The sequence below is a fragment of the Grampus griseus genome (assembly GCF_964374135.1).
Source record: "Grampus griseus genome assembly, chromosome: 6".
Lineage (NCBI taxonomy): Eukaryota > Metazoa > Chordata > Mammalia > Artiodactyla > Delphinidae > Grampus > Grampus griseus.
This window is the reverse complement of record NC_139000.1, coordinates 113442299-113455487: the sequence shown is the minus strand read 5'-3', so window position 1 is coordinate 113455487 and position 13189 is coordinate 113442299. Positions and strand designations below refer to the sequence as shown.

At 39.4% G+C, this 13189-nt stretch overlaps 1 protein-coding gene across 1 annotated transcript in view; it reads left to right on the top strand.

The window, feature by feature from the left end:
- ANXA10 (annexin A10) overlaps window positions 1-12138 on the top strand; it is a gene marked incomplete at both ends in the record, with an annotated part of 133879 nt that extends 121741 nt beyond the window's left edge. Inside the window, 6 exons of the mRNA XM_082656941.1 lie at window positions 5693-5746; window positions 5834-5927; window positions 6805-6900; window positions 7414-7472; window positions 9978-10100; window positions 12070-12138. Of these exons, the coding sequence (XP_082513067.1) occupies window positions 5693-5746; window positions 5834-5927; window positions 6805-6900; window positions 7414-7472; window positions 9978-10100; window positions 12070-12138 (495 nt within the window). The remainder of the gene's footprint in view (window positions 1-5692; window positions 5747-5833; window positions 5928-6804; window positions 6901-7413; window positions 7473-9977; window positions 10101-12069) is intronic.
- Between the last annotated feature and the right edge of the window lie 1051 nt (window positions 12139-13189).

Genomic DNA, 13189 nt, shown 5'->3' with positions numbered 1-13189 from the left:
GCAATTTTGCTATCTTCCTCCTTCGGGGTGGATTAACACATCCAATAAAACACAGGAGGTGTGGTTTCTTTAATGTGTGTTTATTGTGATTAAAAACTTTATACTGTACTTCACAACAGTCTCTATAATTTAAGAATGAATAAATATATCAGCCAGATTAGAACACAAACTAACAATTCCATTCATTGCCAGGCAACAAGGATTTAAAATTTTTTTTACTCTTTTTTTGAGCCCAAGTTATTGTCAGTTCTGAATTAGGAATAAAGAAATCCAAAAGGAAAGATTCCAGAGGAAGCAAGTATTAGCTGCCCCAGACAGAGGAGAGATTGGTGACTAGGGCTGGTTGGATTTCTTCAAAATTGTTCAACCGAAACAAATGGCATAGTACTGAGCAAATCTATTGACCTTTCAATTAAAGTAAAAATTCTATTTGTAAAAACAAAATCAAGAATTTGCTTTCTTGTTTAATTTGGTTTGCTGTGGTTTAATTTGCATGTGCATGGCATGGCCGCATAGTTCATAAAGCTGCCTGTATCAATTCCTCAAGTCCTATTCTGAAGATCTTAATCTCTGGGATGAGAACATCAATAGAGAATAGATATCGTCCAACTTGAGACTTCTGTGTAAGGTGTTGTAGAAATAAGCTTATTTAAATTTGTGACAGAAGTTGAGTCATTATAGGAAAAAAGGTTTTAATAATCATTATTAATATTAAAAATAATCTCACTTGGCAACGTCAGTTGAATATTTTCTAACTTTTCAACGTTGTAAGATTAATTAAAACATTCTCTCAATTTAGAAGGGTCTTCATCTTTTGGTTTTCTAGGACTGATGCTCTGTAATGTAAATTAAAACAACAGTTTCCAGTCAGAAATTCGTGTTGGCATTAGGACTGCCCCTAATAAAACCAAAAGCCCTATTATAAATCCATGAGTTGCATCTTAATAGCAAACACGTTTTTATTTTCTTAGTATCCGAAAAGAAATTTATGTCAATTTATTAAAGAAATATATAAGCTTTCTAGGAAGACAAAAAATATATTTCATTAGGACTATGTCGCATTCCACTAGGCCTATATCACAGTCCAGCCTCTCCTTCCAAATTTGGCTTCTTTTCTCTCCCATCCATGGTTGATCCCCAGCACATTCCATAATAACAAGAATCTGTCTTGTAAATAAGATCATTTGTATCATGTTTTAGATTCTACATATAAGCGCTATATGGTATTTGTCTTTCTCTGTCTGACTTCCTTCACTCAGTAGGATCATCTCTAGGTCCATCCATGTTGCTGCAAATGGCATTATTTCATTCTTTTTTATGGCTGAGGAGTATTCCATTGTATATATGGACCACATCTTTATCCATTCATCTGCTGATGGACATTTAGGTTGCTTCCATGTCCTGGCTATTGTAAACAGTGCTGCTATGAACATAGGGGTGCAGGTATCTTTTCAATATGTGTACGTGTATAACTGAATCACTTTGCTATACACCTGAAACTAACCTAACATTGTAAATCAACTATACTTCAATAATTGTTTTTTTAAAAAGGCAAAAAAATATAACAAGGTACCTGCTGGTCTCCATCTCAGAGTCAGCTCCCCAGGGGAGCCGAATGGCTGCACCCCGTCCCTGGGAACTCAGATGGGCTCCGTGGCTGGCCTGACGTTTCACGTCTGCTGAGTGAGAGACTAACATGAAAACAGCCCCAAGACACCATACCTCCACCTCCACTGTTAAATGTGATTGCTCCCACCTCCAACCCCATCTATTTGTACTCCAGTTCTATTTCCATCTGGTAAAATTCCAATGATCAGGTATTCAAATAACCTCTCAGAATCTCTGCACCTCATCAAAGGTTATGCTACAAACCCCCTAAAAGTAACTGACAGCCAAGAATCAGGATCGCAGTGTGTTTTTATAAAGCAAAGCTCTTATATTTCAGGGAAAAACACACAGTTCTGAAAACTAAACTTGAGAGAAAATAAATCACAAGGGGAAAAAAATCAGCGAACGATATTTTCCCTTGATGTAATAGAGCTATCTATCTTATGCACAATTGCAGGTCCTTTTTCCTGAAATTAAACAATAATGCTTTATTTTTGATAGAGTATAAATGTGAGGAGGTGTATTTGTATATATAATATTATTTGTATAGACACACATATTTTAAAATAATACACAATTTATTTTATCACTGGGTTTCACCTAATTTGGATTATGACTTTACAGGATAAAGTATTACTTCTTAAGTTCAATTTCTAGAGTTGGAACTTAAGTGTGTGTGTGTGTTTAACCTTGAAATAGCTCTTCAGAGCAGTAAAATTGTCCTTTCAACATAGAATATAAAAATTGATGGTGAAGCAAGACCCAGATTTTATAAGAAGCCAAGGGGAATTAATGAGGTTTACTTAAATATTATGTATTTGTAAGGTTTCATAGTATATTCCCCTTAAAATGTAAAACACAATTTACGAGTATAAGATAATACATATTTCAAAGAAAGCACTTAACTCAAAATTGAAAATGGAAGTGAAAAACTTATATTTCAAGATCAGGAGTGCCATGTAATGCTTAGTAAAATGTATAATTTCTCATAGATGTTTAAATATTTTGAAGTCTGACCACTGACTTCTCACTTCTACATTAATGGCTCTTCATTTTGGACCTCCTGGTTTAGGCTTTGGATCAGTAAACTTCCAAGACTGAAAATGATGTAACGTTAACTAGAGAATTGAAGAAGTCCATCACTTCTGACCACTGTCTGTGGTGTACACCATTTCAGAGACTCTGTCTAGACATCTTACAAAAAGAGGTGATGAGTTCCAGCCAAATAACTGGCACTGTCACATGACCAAGTTCCTTCTACCCTCTAGTTGGGATCCTTATTCTCTCTGCCCCATCTCTCTCTCTAGATAGATGTTTGATAGATGGTAGATGATAGATACATACATACATATATACATAGAGAGATGATAGATACATAGATAGATAGACAGATAGAGATATAGATAGGTAGACAGGTAGATAGATGACGGATAGATAACAGACAGATAGATAGATACTCTGTGTAAAACAACCAGGTATATATCTATGTATCTTTTGCTCTTGGCTCTAAGTCAGCTGTGTGTCCTTGGGTTTATCATTCTGCTTTCTTGAGATTCCAGATATTTACCCTGTAAATTAAAGGAAGTGAACCCATTCTGCTCCATTCCCTCCCAGTACCCATATTCTAAAATTCTTCAGCAATTAAAATCACTTCCTCCTCCCTCCCTCTGCAGCTTCACTTCCAGAATCAAGGGAAACACCGCCCATGGCTTTCATCTTTTTGACATCATGAACATTCAGATACACCTCTTTTTTGTGAATTAATAGAGATTGAGGGAATTGGAAGCTTTAAGGTATTCATGAAACGTGAAGTGTTTAAATTACTGTCATATTTTCTGGGAAAAAAAAAGAGCTTTTAATCTATAAAGAATTTTCCAACAGGGCTATTTCTAATAAGAAAACCACTCAACCAGAACACGTTCTTCTTGAAAACTAATGCCAATCACTGAACTGGCTCACAGCACTTCCTGTGCTTTTATTAAACCAGATTTACAGGAGATCTAATTATCTGTCAAATAATGAAAAGTTAGTCACTTAGAGATCAATTAATCCATATGTGCAAATCACGCTGCAGATGATAAATGTTTCCACAGACAAAAGAAATGGAAACTGTCCTCATCTTGGCTGCCGGGAGTCTCCGGCGATGCTGCCTCAGACTCATGCCCTGAGGCCTCTGGGGATCACCTGTAGCCACTTTGCTCCAAATACTTCCAGCCAGATTTCAATTCCTTTCATTGCTTCCTTTCACATTTTGATTTTGCCCTTAACCCCAATTCTCATTTATGCCATTTCTCTGGCAATTACATCACCTGCCAGTCTACTGTCTTAGGCTTTTTAATACAACAAAATCCACTTGCTGGGAAAAGCTAAATCACACATTAAACTGATACACATTTTTTTAATCTACCAGTCTGCTTAAAGTGCTTTTGGCAATTAACTGCACAAAGAAGTAGACAGATGGGCACCATTTCAAGTTAAATGTCCAAAAATCAAATCTCACAAAAATTTCAGAACTGCAGAAATTTCTTAAATATTTCTCACAAACTTTGCATGCGTAGGTGTTTAGTTAGCTACATCGTTTGATTGGCAATCACAAAAAACACTTCAATGATCCAGAAAATCTTCCCGTTTCTACTAACTGGTGTTTAAATTCTGCCATCTAAAAGGTATTTCTTTAACTTCCCTTCCTTCGTTTAGTATTGACTCCGTGAATATTTCTCAAAAGCCTACAACGTGCCAAGGACAATTGGGAATTATCCAAAGAGACAAAGACCCCAGTCTTAAGAAGCTTGCATTCTAGTCGGGGGATGCAGACAGCTAAGGAGAAATCTAATAAATTGGTGCCTTTCACAGCATGTTAGGCGATGAAGGATACGGCAGGGCAGGGGAGGGGATGGCGGGTAGGTTATGATGTTGCACAGCTTGGTCAGGGCAAATCCCACTGAGAATACGAGACTTGACCAGTTAAGCTGGTTAACTTATATCGCTTTTTCTGTCTCAGTTTGATCAGAACCAAGTAACCTTCATGATGGTTTGGCCTCACCCTTGCTCCCTCTGGAGCCTAAGACTCCCACTAGTGCCCGGGTGTGTTCCCCACAGGGCTCCAGCCAGCGCGGTCTGTCTCACAGCCCTGGCCTGCTGGAAGGGTCTGCCCTGCTGCGGCCATAAACCACTCCACCTGTCAGGCTCCGCTGCCAAGCTCCTCCATCAGGAGCAGATGAGAGATTTGGGGCCCATTCGTGCTGCTTCGGGACTGAGATGAATTCAGGAAGGTGTCCTCAGGGCCTCGGCTGCCCTATCTTGCTCTGTCACCGAGTTCATTTCCAGAGTCCGAAAAGACAACAGGAGCAGAAGACAGTGACCTCTGTGTTCTTCCAGCAAAGTCAAAAAAGAAAAAAAAAGCATTTCCTCCAGATCTGGACCCAAAGGAAAGGAAAGGTTAAATAAACTGTCTCATCACACGTCTCTACCTCTTTCTGCCCTCTGGTCCTCATAACCCTCAGGGACCAGAGGGTCCTGCATTAGTGAGCTCTCCTTCCCTCCTGTTGAAAGGACTTCTCTTAGGGCAGCTTGGCCGTGTCTGTTCTTTCTTCATATGATAAAGAGGCTGGAGTGAAACAAATTTACAAAATACTCTCACTGCACACATTCTGGATTTCATGGTTATTTTACTGTTGCCAATATGAGATGTTACAAGTCAGAGACTGAGCATTAACTCACGCTTTCTCTCTGCCTTTTCCTTCTGACGATGTTAAAATCCCGTCTCTACCAGCCGGCCAGGCGGTGGGTGCTGATTGAAGGGGTGGGCGGCAGAGATACCGCTCAGGGAATTGGAAAAGCGAAAAACTTGTCAACTCCTTTGAAAGATTACCTCGGCTACAAAGAAAAAATGAAAAGTGCCCACATTTTTAAAAAGACCTGCATTGCATAAAGTACCCAAGAAATGTAGACTAACTCCGACTAATGATAGAACTTTCTTAGGAGTCTCCAGTGTATTTGGTGGCTCAAAGATTTGCGTCCCGGTAACCCTACTAAGTTGTCAATTCAGAGCACTTACAGAGGGAAACCTGTGCTTACTTCACAGGGAACCAGGGAAGAAGGGTACACGGACCCTGCCACGGCTGCCCAGGACGCCATGGTAACGGGCCAGCCCTGGGGCAACCGCGGGACCTTGGGCACACCAGCCTGCGGCCGCGGTGCTACCTGGCGGCCTGTGATGTTTCAGGTGCTGTGGGAGAGCTGCCAGAAGAGGACAGGGGAGCACAAAACGCTTTTGCAAATGATCCTGTGTAACAAGAGCTACCAGCAGCTATGGCTGGGTAACTGCCCTCTGTTCTTTACAGCTATCCCCTGATTAGAGAATAAAAAGCAAGTAGGTAATTGGGAAAGGGGGGTGTTACATATAAAGAGAGGAAAGCCAGTTATCTCAAAGGTACCTCTTTTGGGTTATGTTTATACAGACGTGCCTCATCTAATAACATTGCTAAGGATGAAGTTCCCCTAGAATTTTATTTTGCCAATAATTGAATCACATAACCTTTCAATACTAAACTTTTTAAAATCACCTCTATTTCTGATGGAGAACTTACCTATATTACCTATCTCCTGTTAGGTGCATCATATGTTGTCTTAAAAAGAATATGGTGAGGGCTTCCCTGGTGGCGCAGTGGTTGAGAGTCCGCCTGCCGATGCAGGGGACACGGGTTCATGCCCCGGTCCGGGAAGATCCCACATGCCACGGAGCGGCTGGGCCCGTGAGCCATGGCCGCTGAGCCTGCGCGTCCGGAGCCTGTGCTCCACAACGGGAGAGGCCACAGCAGTGAGAGGCCCGCGTACTGCAAAAAAAAAAAAAAAAAAAAAAAGAATATGGTGAACACAGTCCGTAATGAACCAAGGCCATTATTACTGAAGTCGTGATTTATGTGAAGCTGCCTTACTGGTCCTACTTTGTTCAACTTTCCCCAAACTGCTGTACCTTCCTGTCTCCCTTATTTTTTAAAATACTTTTTTGTTTTTTTTCTACTATATATAACACACAAAAGTCGATTAAAAAATTTTAAAAGATGGCCTACTGCAACCCAACACCCACCCCATACTTTATTTACCTGCACTGTGTATAAGCAATCAAATCCACGTTTGCATTTTAAATTTATAATATTCATAAAATCTCCTTTGAATTATATCGATTTGTTGAAGTTTTCCAGGAATTTCAAACTATTTCTGGGCAAGACATAGTAGATGCCATTAATGAATGTTACGATGGATCCTTTCAAGAGCTGCTAGTTGCAATTGGTGAGTAATAATGTGTTTGGCACAATGAAGGCTGATTAGCTCTGACTGAATTAAAGATGCATGAGCAAGCTCTTGATTGAGTCACTTTCCCCTGAATTTAATTATTTAGACAGAATGTTAACTCTGTAGAGGAAACATGCATCGGCTACTGATACAATGCACTAAACTGGCAAGTTAATAACTTTCATGAACCCGTACCCTTCCTAACAGCTGGCAACTTTCACACTAGGAAACCTTGAATTCTCAGGTAATGGGGATCTCACACCTTTAAATTCATCTTGCACATACTAACTTCCTTTCCCTTGTAAAGAAGGTTATGGTTTTACCGCTATTCTAAATGTTGACATTTTAATACCATGTACAATGAGGGATCCCACAGAGAACTCACAAAGTATCAGTCTTCCAGGACTGTAACTGGAAAAAAAAAAAAGCATTCTCATTGTTTCCCAAATTTTGAAGAAAACATGTACTGTCACTCCCAAACTTTCTTCTTTTCTCTCTGATTTTTCCTAGTTCTCTGTGTTCGAGACAAACCCGGCTATTTTGCTTACAGATTATACAGTGCAATCCATGTAAGTATGAGCCACGAATTTTTAAAATTTCTCCAGAAATCATGTCTACTTTCTCAAAGGACTAGTTTTACTTCAATTATTTAAATATTGATTCCCATATTTGAATTTGTATGCAAATATATTAATTTCAGAGAAAATATGCTCCAGTGAAGAAATATATTATACACCAAAATGAGACCCATCAAATAAAGATAATGCTCTGCTTTCTGTATCAAACAGAGGTACCTAAGAAGTATTCCTTGGGGCCTCTCCCCCCAGGGAGATGTGCTTTCGCATTTCTTAGCATCTGGAGAAACTGGTAGGTCCAAATACTTTTACCGCATATGAAGACCACCCCCTCATACTCAGGCAATTACACAACATACGGCATCAATCAGAAAATGTCAAAGCATTACAAACTCTCAGAAAGACATGGCTGCATTCCTGAGCTTTAAAAACACAAAAGGTGAGTGGTTATTTTTAAACATAAAGTATTATTTTAAAAAACACTTAAAATGAGACATCTAGACAACAATAAACTCTAAAGCTATTTTTGTAATTAAGTGAGAATGTTTTTTAGTTTCGGGTGATAGTCAACTGCACATCTTTGGTGCATTCATTTTCAAAGAAACAAACACTTATGTGCATGAGACAATGCATATTTCATCCACAATGTGCACGAAAATATTGAGAAAATGAAAAGGTCTCATACAAATCACTATACATGTCATAGCCCTGAAAACTCAAAGAAAATCATTAAAAACAATTCAGTGGTACAATAATTTCACGGGAGTGTTTTATCCTCAAAGTAATTGTCATACACCAGCTTCTTAGAGGTAGCCAGCAAGCTTGGATAATATGTGAATCATCAAGAATATTTTATTTATTTATTTTTATTGATGTGCAAGTATTTTTTATTAGGTACAAGAACCCATGTGTCCTCAGAACACAGGATCAAGATCAGAGCTCAGTCCTCTGCTTCTTTTTGATTCTATTTCCAAGAATAAAGGTGGATTTGATTAACTATATATTTAAAAGTGTATTGGGCAAGGATGTTGGATGACATCAACCATCTCCTTCTCCAACAAAAAGAGTAAAGCTTCACTTGTGAATGACCTTGGGAAAATAATCACATTACTCCGATTCCAATTATGCCCAAAGTGACGGCCAATTATCCTAATAATAAAAACTCTACCCTTGCTGTGTGTGTCAATGCAAAAAGGAAGGTATGTGTACTCACGAACAGTTTGCAGGTACAGCAGAGGAGTGTATATTCCAGTAATCAGAGTGTTCATATACAAGGGCCATCTGCCAATGTCAAGTATTGTTCAAAAGCTGTTTTCACCAGCTCTCACCAAAGAAAATCTCTGTTTTTCTCCTGTGTATTCTAAGCGAATGATACACAACTTAAATTTGGGAAGTTGGTTGGATCATTCATTTTTATCACTTCAAATTATGGAAAAGTTTGTTAGTAGGTCTATACCGAAAACATTCAGACATCAAAAATTAGCTGCTGCTTCCCAGCCACTGGATGTCACCAGTACTCCATTTGAACAGACAAGTTGAAATTGCTTTGTGAAGCGGTATTCGTTCCGGACCTAGTACACAGAAAGGGATGGCTGTGTATTGTTCAGTATTGGAGGTTAAATCAGCAAATATTTTGAGTACCTGGAATTCTTACTTTTACAGTTTTCCACAATAAGCAGACGATAAAATAAAAATATAATTGCCGTCTTAGAAACGCTGACGTTCATCTAACAGAGTTGGGACCCACCTCCCAACCCAGGAAGAATTTTTACCTAGAAGGAGCACATGATCAGATTTGCATCTTAAGATGCAGTGTTCAGGCGACAGAGGGGAGGTTGACCAGGTTTAAAAGGGAGAATTATAGAGTCTCAGATGTAGAAAACAAACTTATGGTCGCCAGGGGGAAAGGGGAGAGGGATAAATTAGGAGATTGGGACTGACATATACACACTACTATGTATAAAATGGATAACTAATAAGGCCCTACTATATAGCTCAGGGGACTCTACTCAACGCTCTGTAATGGGCTATATGGGAAAAGAATCTAAAAAAGAGTGGATATATATATATATATATATATGTACACGTATAACTGAATCACTTCGCTGTACAGCAGAAGCTAACACAACATTGTAAATCAACTACACTCCAATAAAAAAATGTTTTTTTAAATAAAAGGGAGGATTATTGCAGAATCAGGTGAAGTGATGAGGGCCAGTATCAAGGCTGTGACCCTGGAAATAGAGATTAGAGGGCATTTAAGAAGCAGAGTAGATGGACCACTTGACTGTGTGTGTACAGTGCGGGGGGGCTGGGGGGGGGCGGGTCACAGAGGGGAGGCGGAGTCTGAGTCGATGCCCGTGGGTGGGGATGCCAGGGCTTGAGGGATACAGGACCAGGAGCCTGCGGCCACAGAAAAGAGGATGAGTCGATTTTAGAGAGACTGACTTTAAGGTGCTGTTTCCTTATTGTTTTTCTCCCCTTGGCTGTGTCTTTTAGGACTTTGGTTTCCATAATAAAACCGTGATCAGGATTCTCATTGCCAGAAGTGAAATAGACCTGATGACCATAAGGAAACGATACAAAGAGAGATACGGGAAGTCCCTCTTCCATGACATCAAAGTAAGTCTCCTCCTCGTGACTTGTTTGCAGCCATATTTGATCCTTTTCGAAACTGAAACAAGAGCTGTAATTTAAGTAACCTCACGGTGGAATCTAAAAAGTTAACTATTCTGGCTGGGATCATCTACATGAGTAGGTTAGGCAGCCTTAGTGCACCAACAGGTGAGAAAAATCCCTTCACCTCGGTGACAAAACTTATTCCTCTTTGATGTGTTTTAAGCAAAAGTCATTGGTTGGTCATGCAAACTCTTCATCCCACGATCATGTGATGAGGCTCTACAAGCTAACTGGCCAAGCATGATTAGCGCCAGCAAGAAAGCGTTTCGCAAGAAGAGCCCATTAATGGTGAAGAGCTTTCTGAGATCAGCTCTCCTGTGTTGTCATAGGAGGGGGCAGCCAGTCAGATCCCATCACACGGGTGCAAAATTCTGCACACTGCCATCCCATGAGCCCTTGAAGCTCATGCCTAGAAGCGATGACTCAGAAGTCAACAGGCCGGTGGTTTCTTCATTCTGATACACCTAAGCTTGAGCCTGGATTTTGATCAAACCTAGCAAAGAATTATCAGAGTACGTAGGACCATCTATGTAATTTGGGGAAACCCATGGAAAATGAAAACGTTTGACCCCTCGTTCAAAAAAGTATCAAGAACTTCAAGACGGCACCCTCAGAGCATTAACCCAAGCACAGGGCCCTAGAATGTATCTTAATGTATGTTTTGCACATAGCTAAGTCCTGTTACCTTGTCCACATTGTTCCCATTGAAATTTTCAATTGCATAAAATAGCTTTTTAGTTTATTGAAAGATACGGAAGAAACTTGACAACCCAAGGAGGAAGAGATCACACAACCCAGAAGACCTTGTAGGCCCTCAGGGAGCTGAAGTGGTTTCCAAGAGGAAGGGTTAAGGGAGCATTTAAGAGACATCTTCCTCCTTCGTCTTTGATAAAACTCTCCTTACAGCCACCTTCAAAACCTTAAACTTTTAGTGGTGCTAAACATTTCTCATTGAGAAATGCGTGTCATAACTCATTTTCTAAATGAATAAACTAGTTCTAATACCTATACGGCAATTAACGACAGCCACCTCAAAATCTACTAATATTCACATATGATTAATGCAACTTTACTATGTGCATTTAAGGCAGTGAATTATAATGACACAACTTTGTGTAAGAGAACATGGATGTGAGAGTTGACTTTTAACAAAGATAAGTTTTATAATTCCTTTTATTTATTACTATCTTTTTTTTGAAAACTTAGAAACTACGGAAGCATGATAAAAGGATTAAAATGGCCCTAATTCTCCACCACAGATAACCAATAACAAAAATTTTTTGTACACGTTTTCTTTTAAAAACTGTTTTACTACTTAAAGTAATATTTTTATTAAATCATGGATCCCACTGTAAAAGTTCTAAAGTACATAAACTGCCCCACATTATTATTTATTGCTTTTTACTTTTTCACTATTATACATAATATTATGGTGTATATTTTGGAGCATAAATCTTGGGCTCATCAATAATTGATCATTATTTCCTTAGGACAGATTTCTTGAAGTAGAATTTCTGCATTAATGAGTATAAACATTTTTAAGCCCTCTGAGGCATACTGCCCAATCTGCCCTCCAGACTCCACACTGATTTACAACAATAAATGAGGACACCTCTTTCAAGTTGAGGAGAAGATTTGATTCTACTGGCAGTTATTCTTCTTATAAAAACACATTAGGGTTCCACCAACTTTATATAAACTTCGTTCTATTGACTGTAACCATGGTATTATTTTTCAGTAACTTCCAGGGAATAGTTCTCAGGGCATATTAAATACTTAGATGAAAAAAATAAATAATTCTTGTGATGCTAACGGCCCATGGTCTTTCATTCTACAGTTCAGAGGAATTATGCTTCTTTTTAGAAATACTATGACATTGTATTTCAAATACATTACATTTTCTTCCTTTCAGCATTTCGCTTCAGGGCATTACGAGAAGGCTCTGCTTGCCATCTGTGCCGGTGATGCTGACGATTACTAAATAAAAAGGATTTGGAGGATGCACTCATCTTCAGAGACACGTCAAAATATAGATTCTGTGATTAATATGCATTGTTAGTAGCATTATTACAAAACTATAGAATCATATTTTCTTTTCTCTCTTTAAAATTATTCCAAGAATAATGATTATCAATAGATTATTCAAGAAAAACCTATTGACGAAAGTGTATGAGATTGGATTTGCACATATCTAAATCAGGAATTCGTTAGATTGCGTGTAACAGAATAATAAAAGACATTATTGCATTGACATATGTTATTTAATGTGAACCGTCAATTTCCTCCAAGGAGTGGGTCTGCTTACAGCTGTCCCAGCATGCTGTGACAGATGAGGGAAACGGGGTGCATGGCCATCCCTTTCCCAACTCGAGACTCTGGACAAACGCAGTAAAGCCAAAGTGAACATCTCAGTCCCCTTTAAACGAAAATAAAGGTATAAAACAGCAGAATACCGCCAGATATATACTTGTCAAGCTTAGCTGTGTAAGAGACTTAGATGGAAAAATAGGCATGTGTGTGCACACGCGTGTGCGTGAGTGCTGTGTATTTGACAGCCACTCAGGTAAAGGCAACATCTCTAGCTATTGCTGTTCTTGGCGTTAGTGCCTAGACAGCCACTTGCCCAGGCAACGTCAGCAGAGTCCTTGCTGCTTGTCTGTCTTCACTCCTTAACATCAGCATCAAAGCCTATCTGGGAAGTAACTCTACGATTTGTGCCATTAGTCAAGGCTGTTCCCTTCTGTGTCTGAAGATGTGCTAAATTAGGAGCAGCAAAAAAAGTACTCACTGAGTCAGATTTGGAGGAGAATCTAGTTTGACGCCACAGTCTAGCCAAGAGCAAAAGCAGGGACAGAGATGGGTGAGCCCAAGGGATAAGCTCCCAGGATACGCAGGGGGGACACACAAATGAGGTCACAGAAAGCAGCGGTTAAGGAAGGCGAGCAAGGCTAATGTGGACACGCAGGCAATAAATCTAGACGTACTGGTGATGCTGGCGGATGTGCTTTATTCCACGTGGAGAGCTCTCAGTG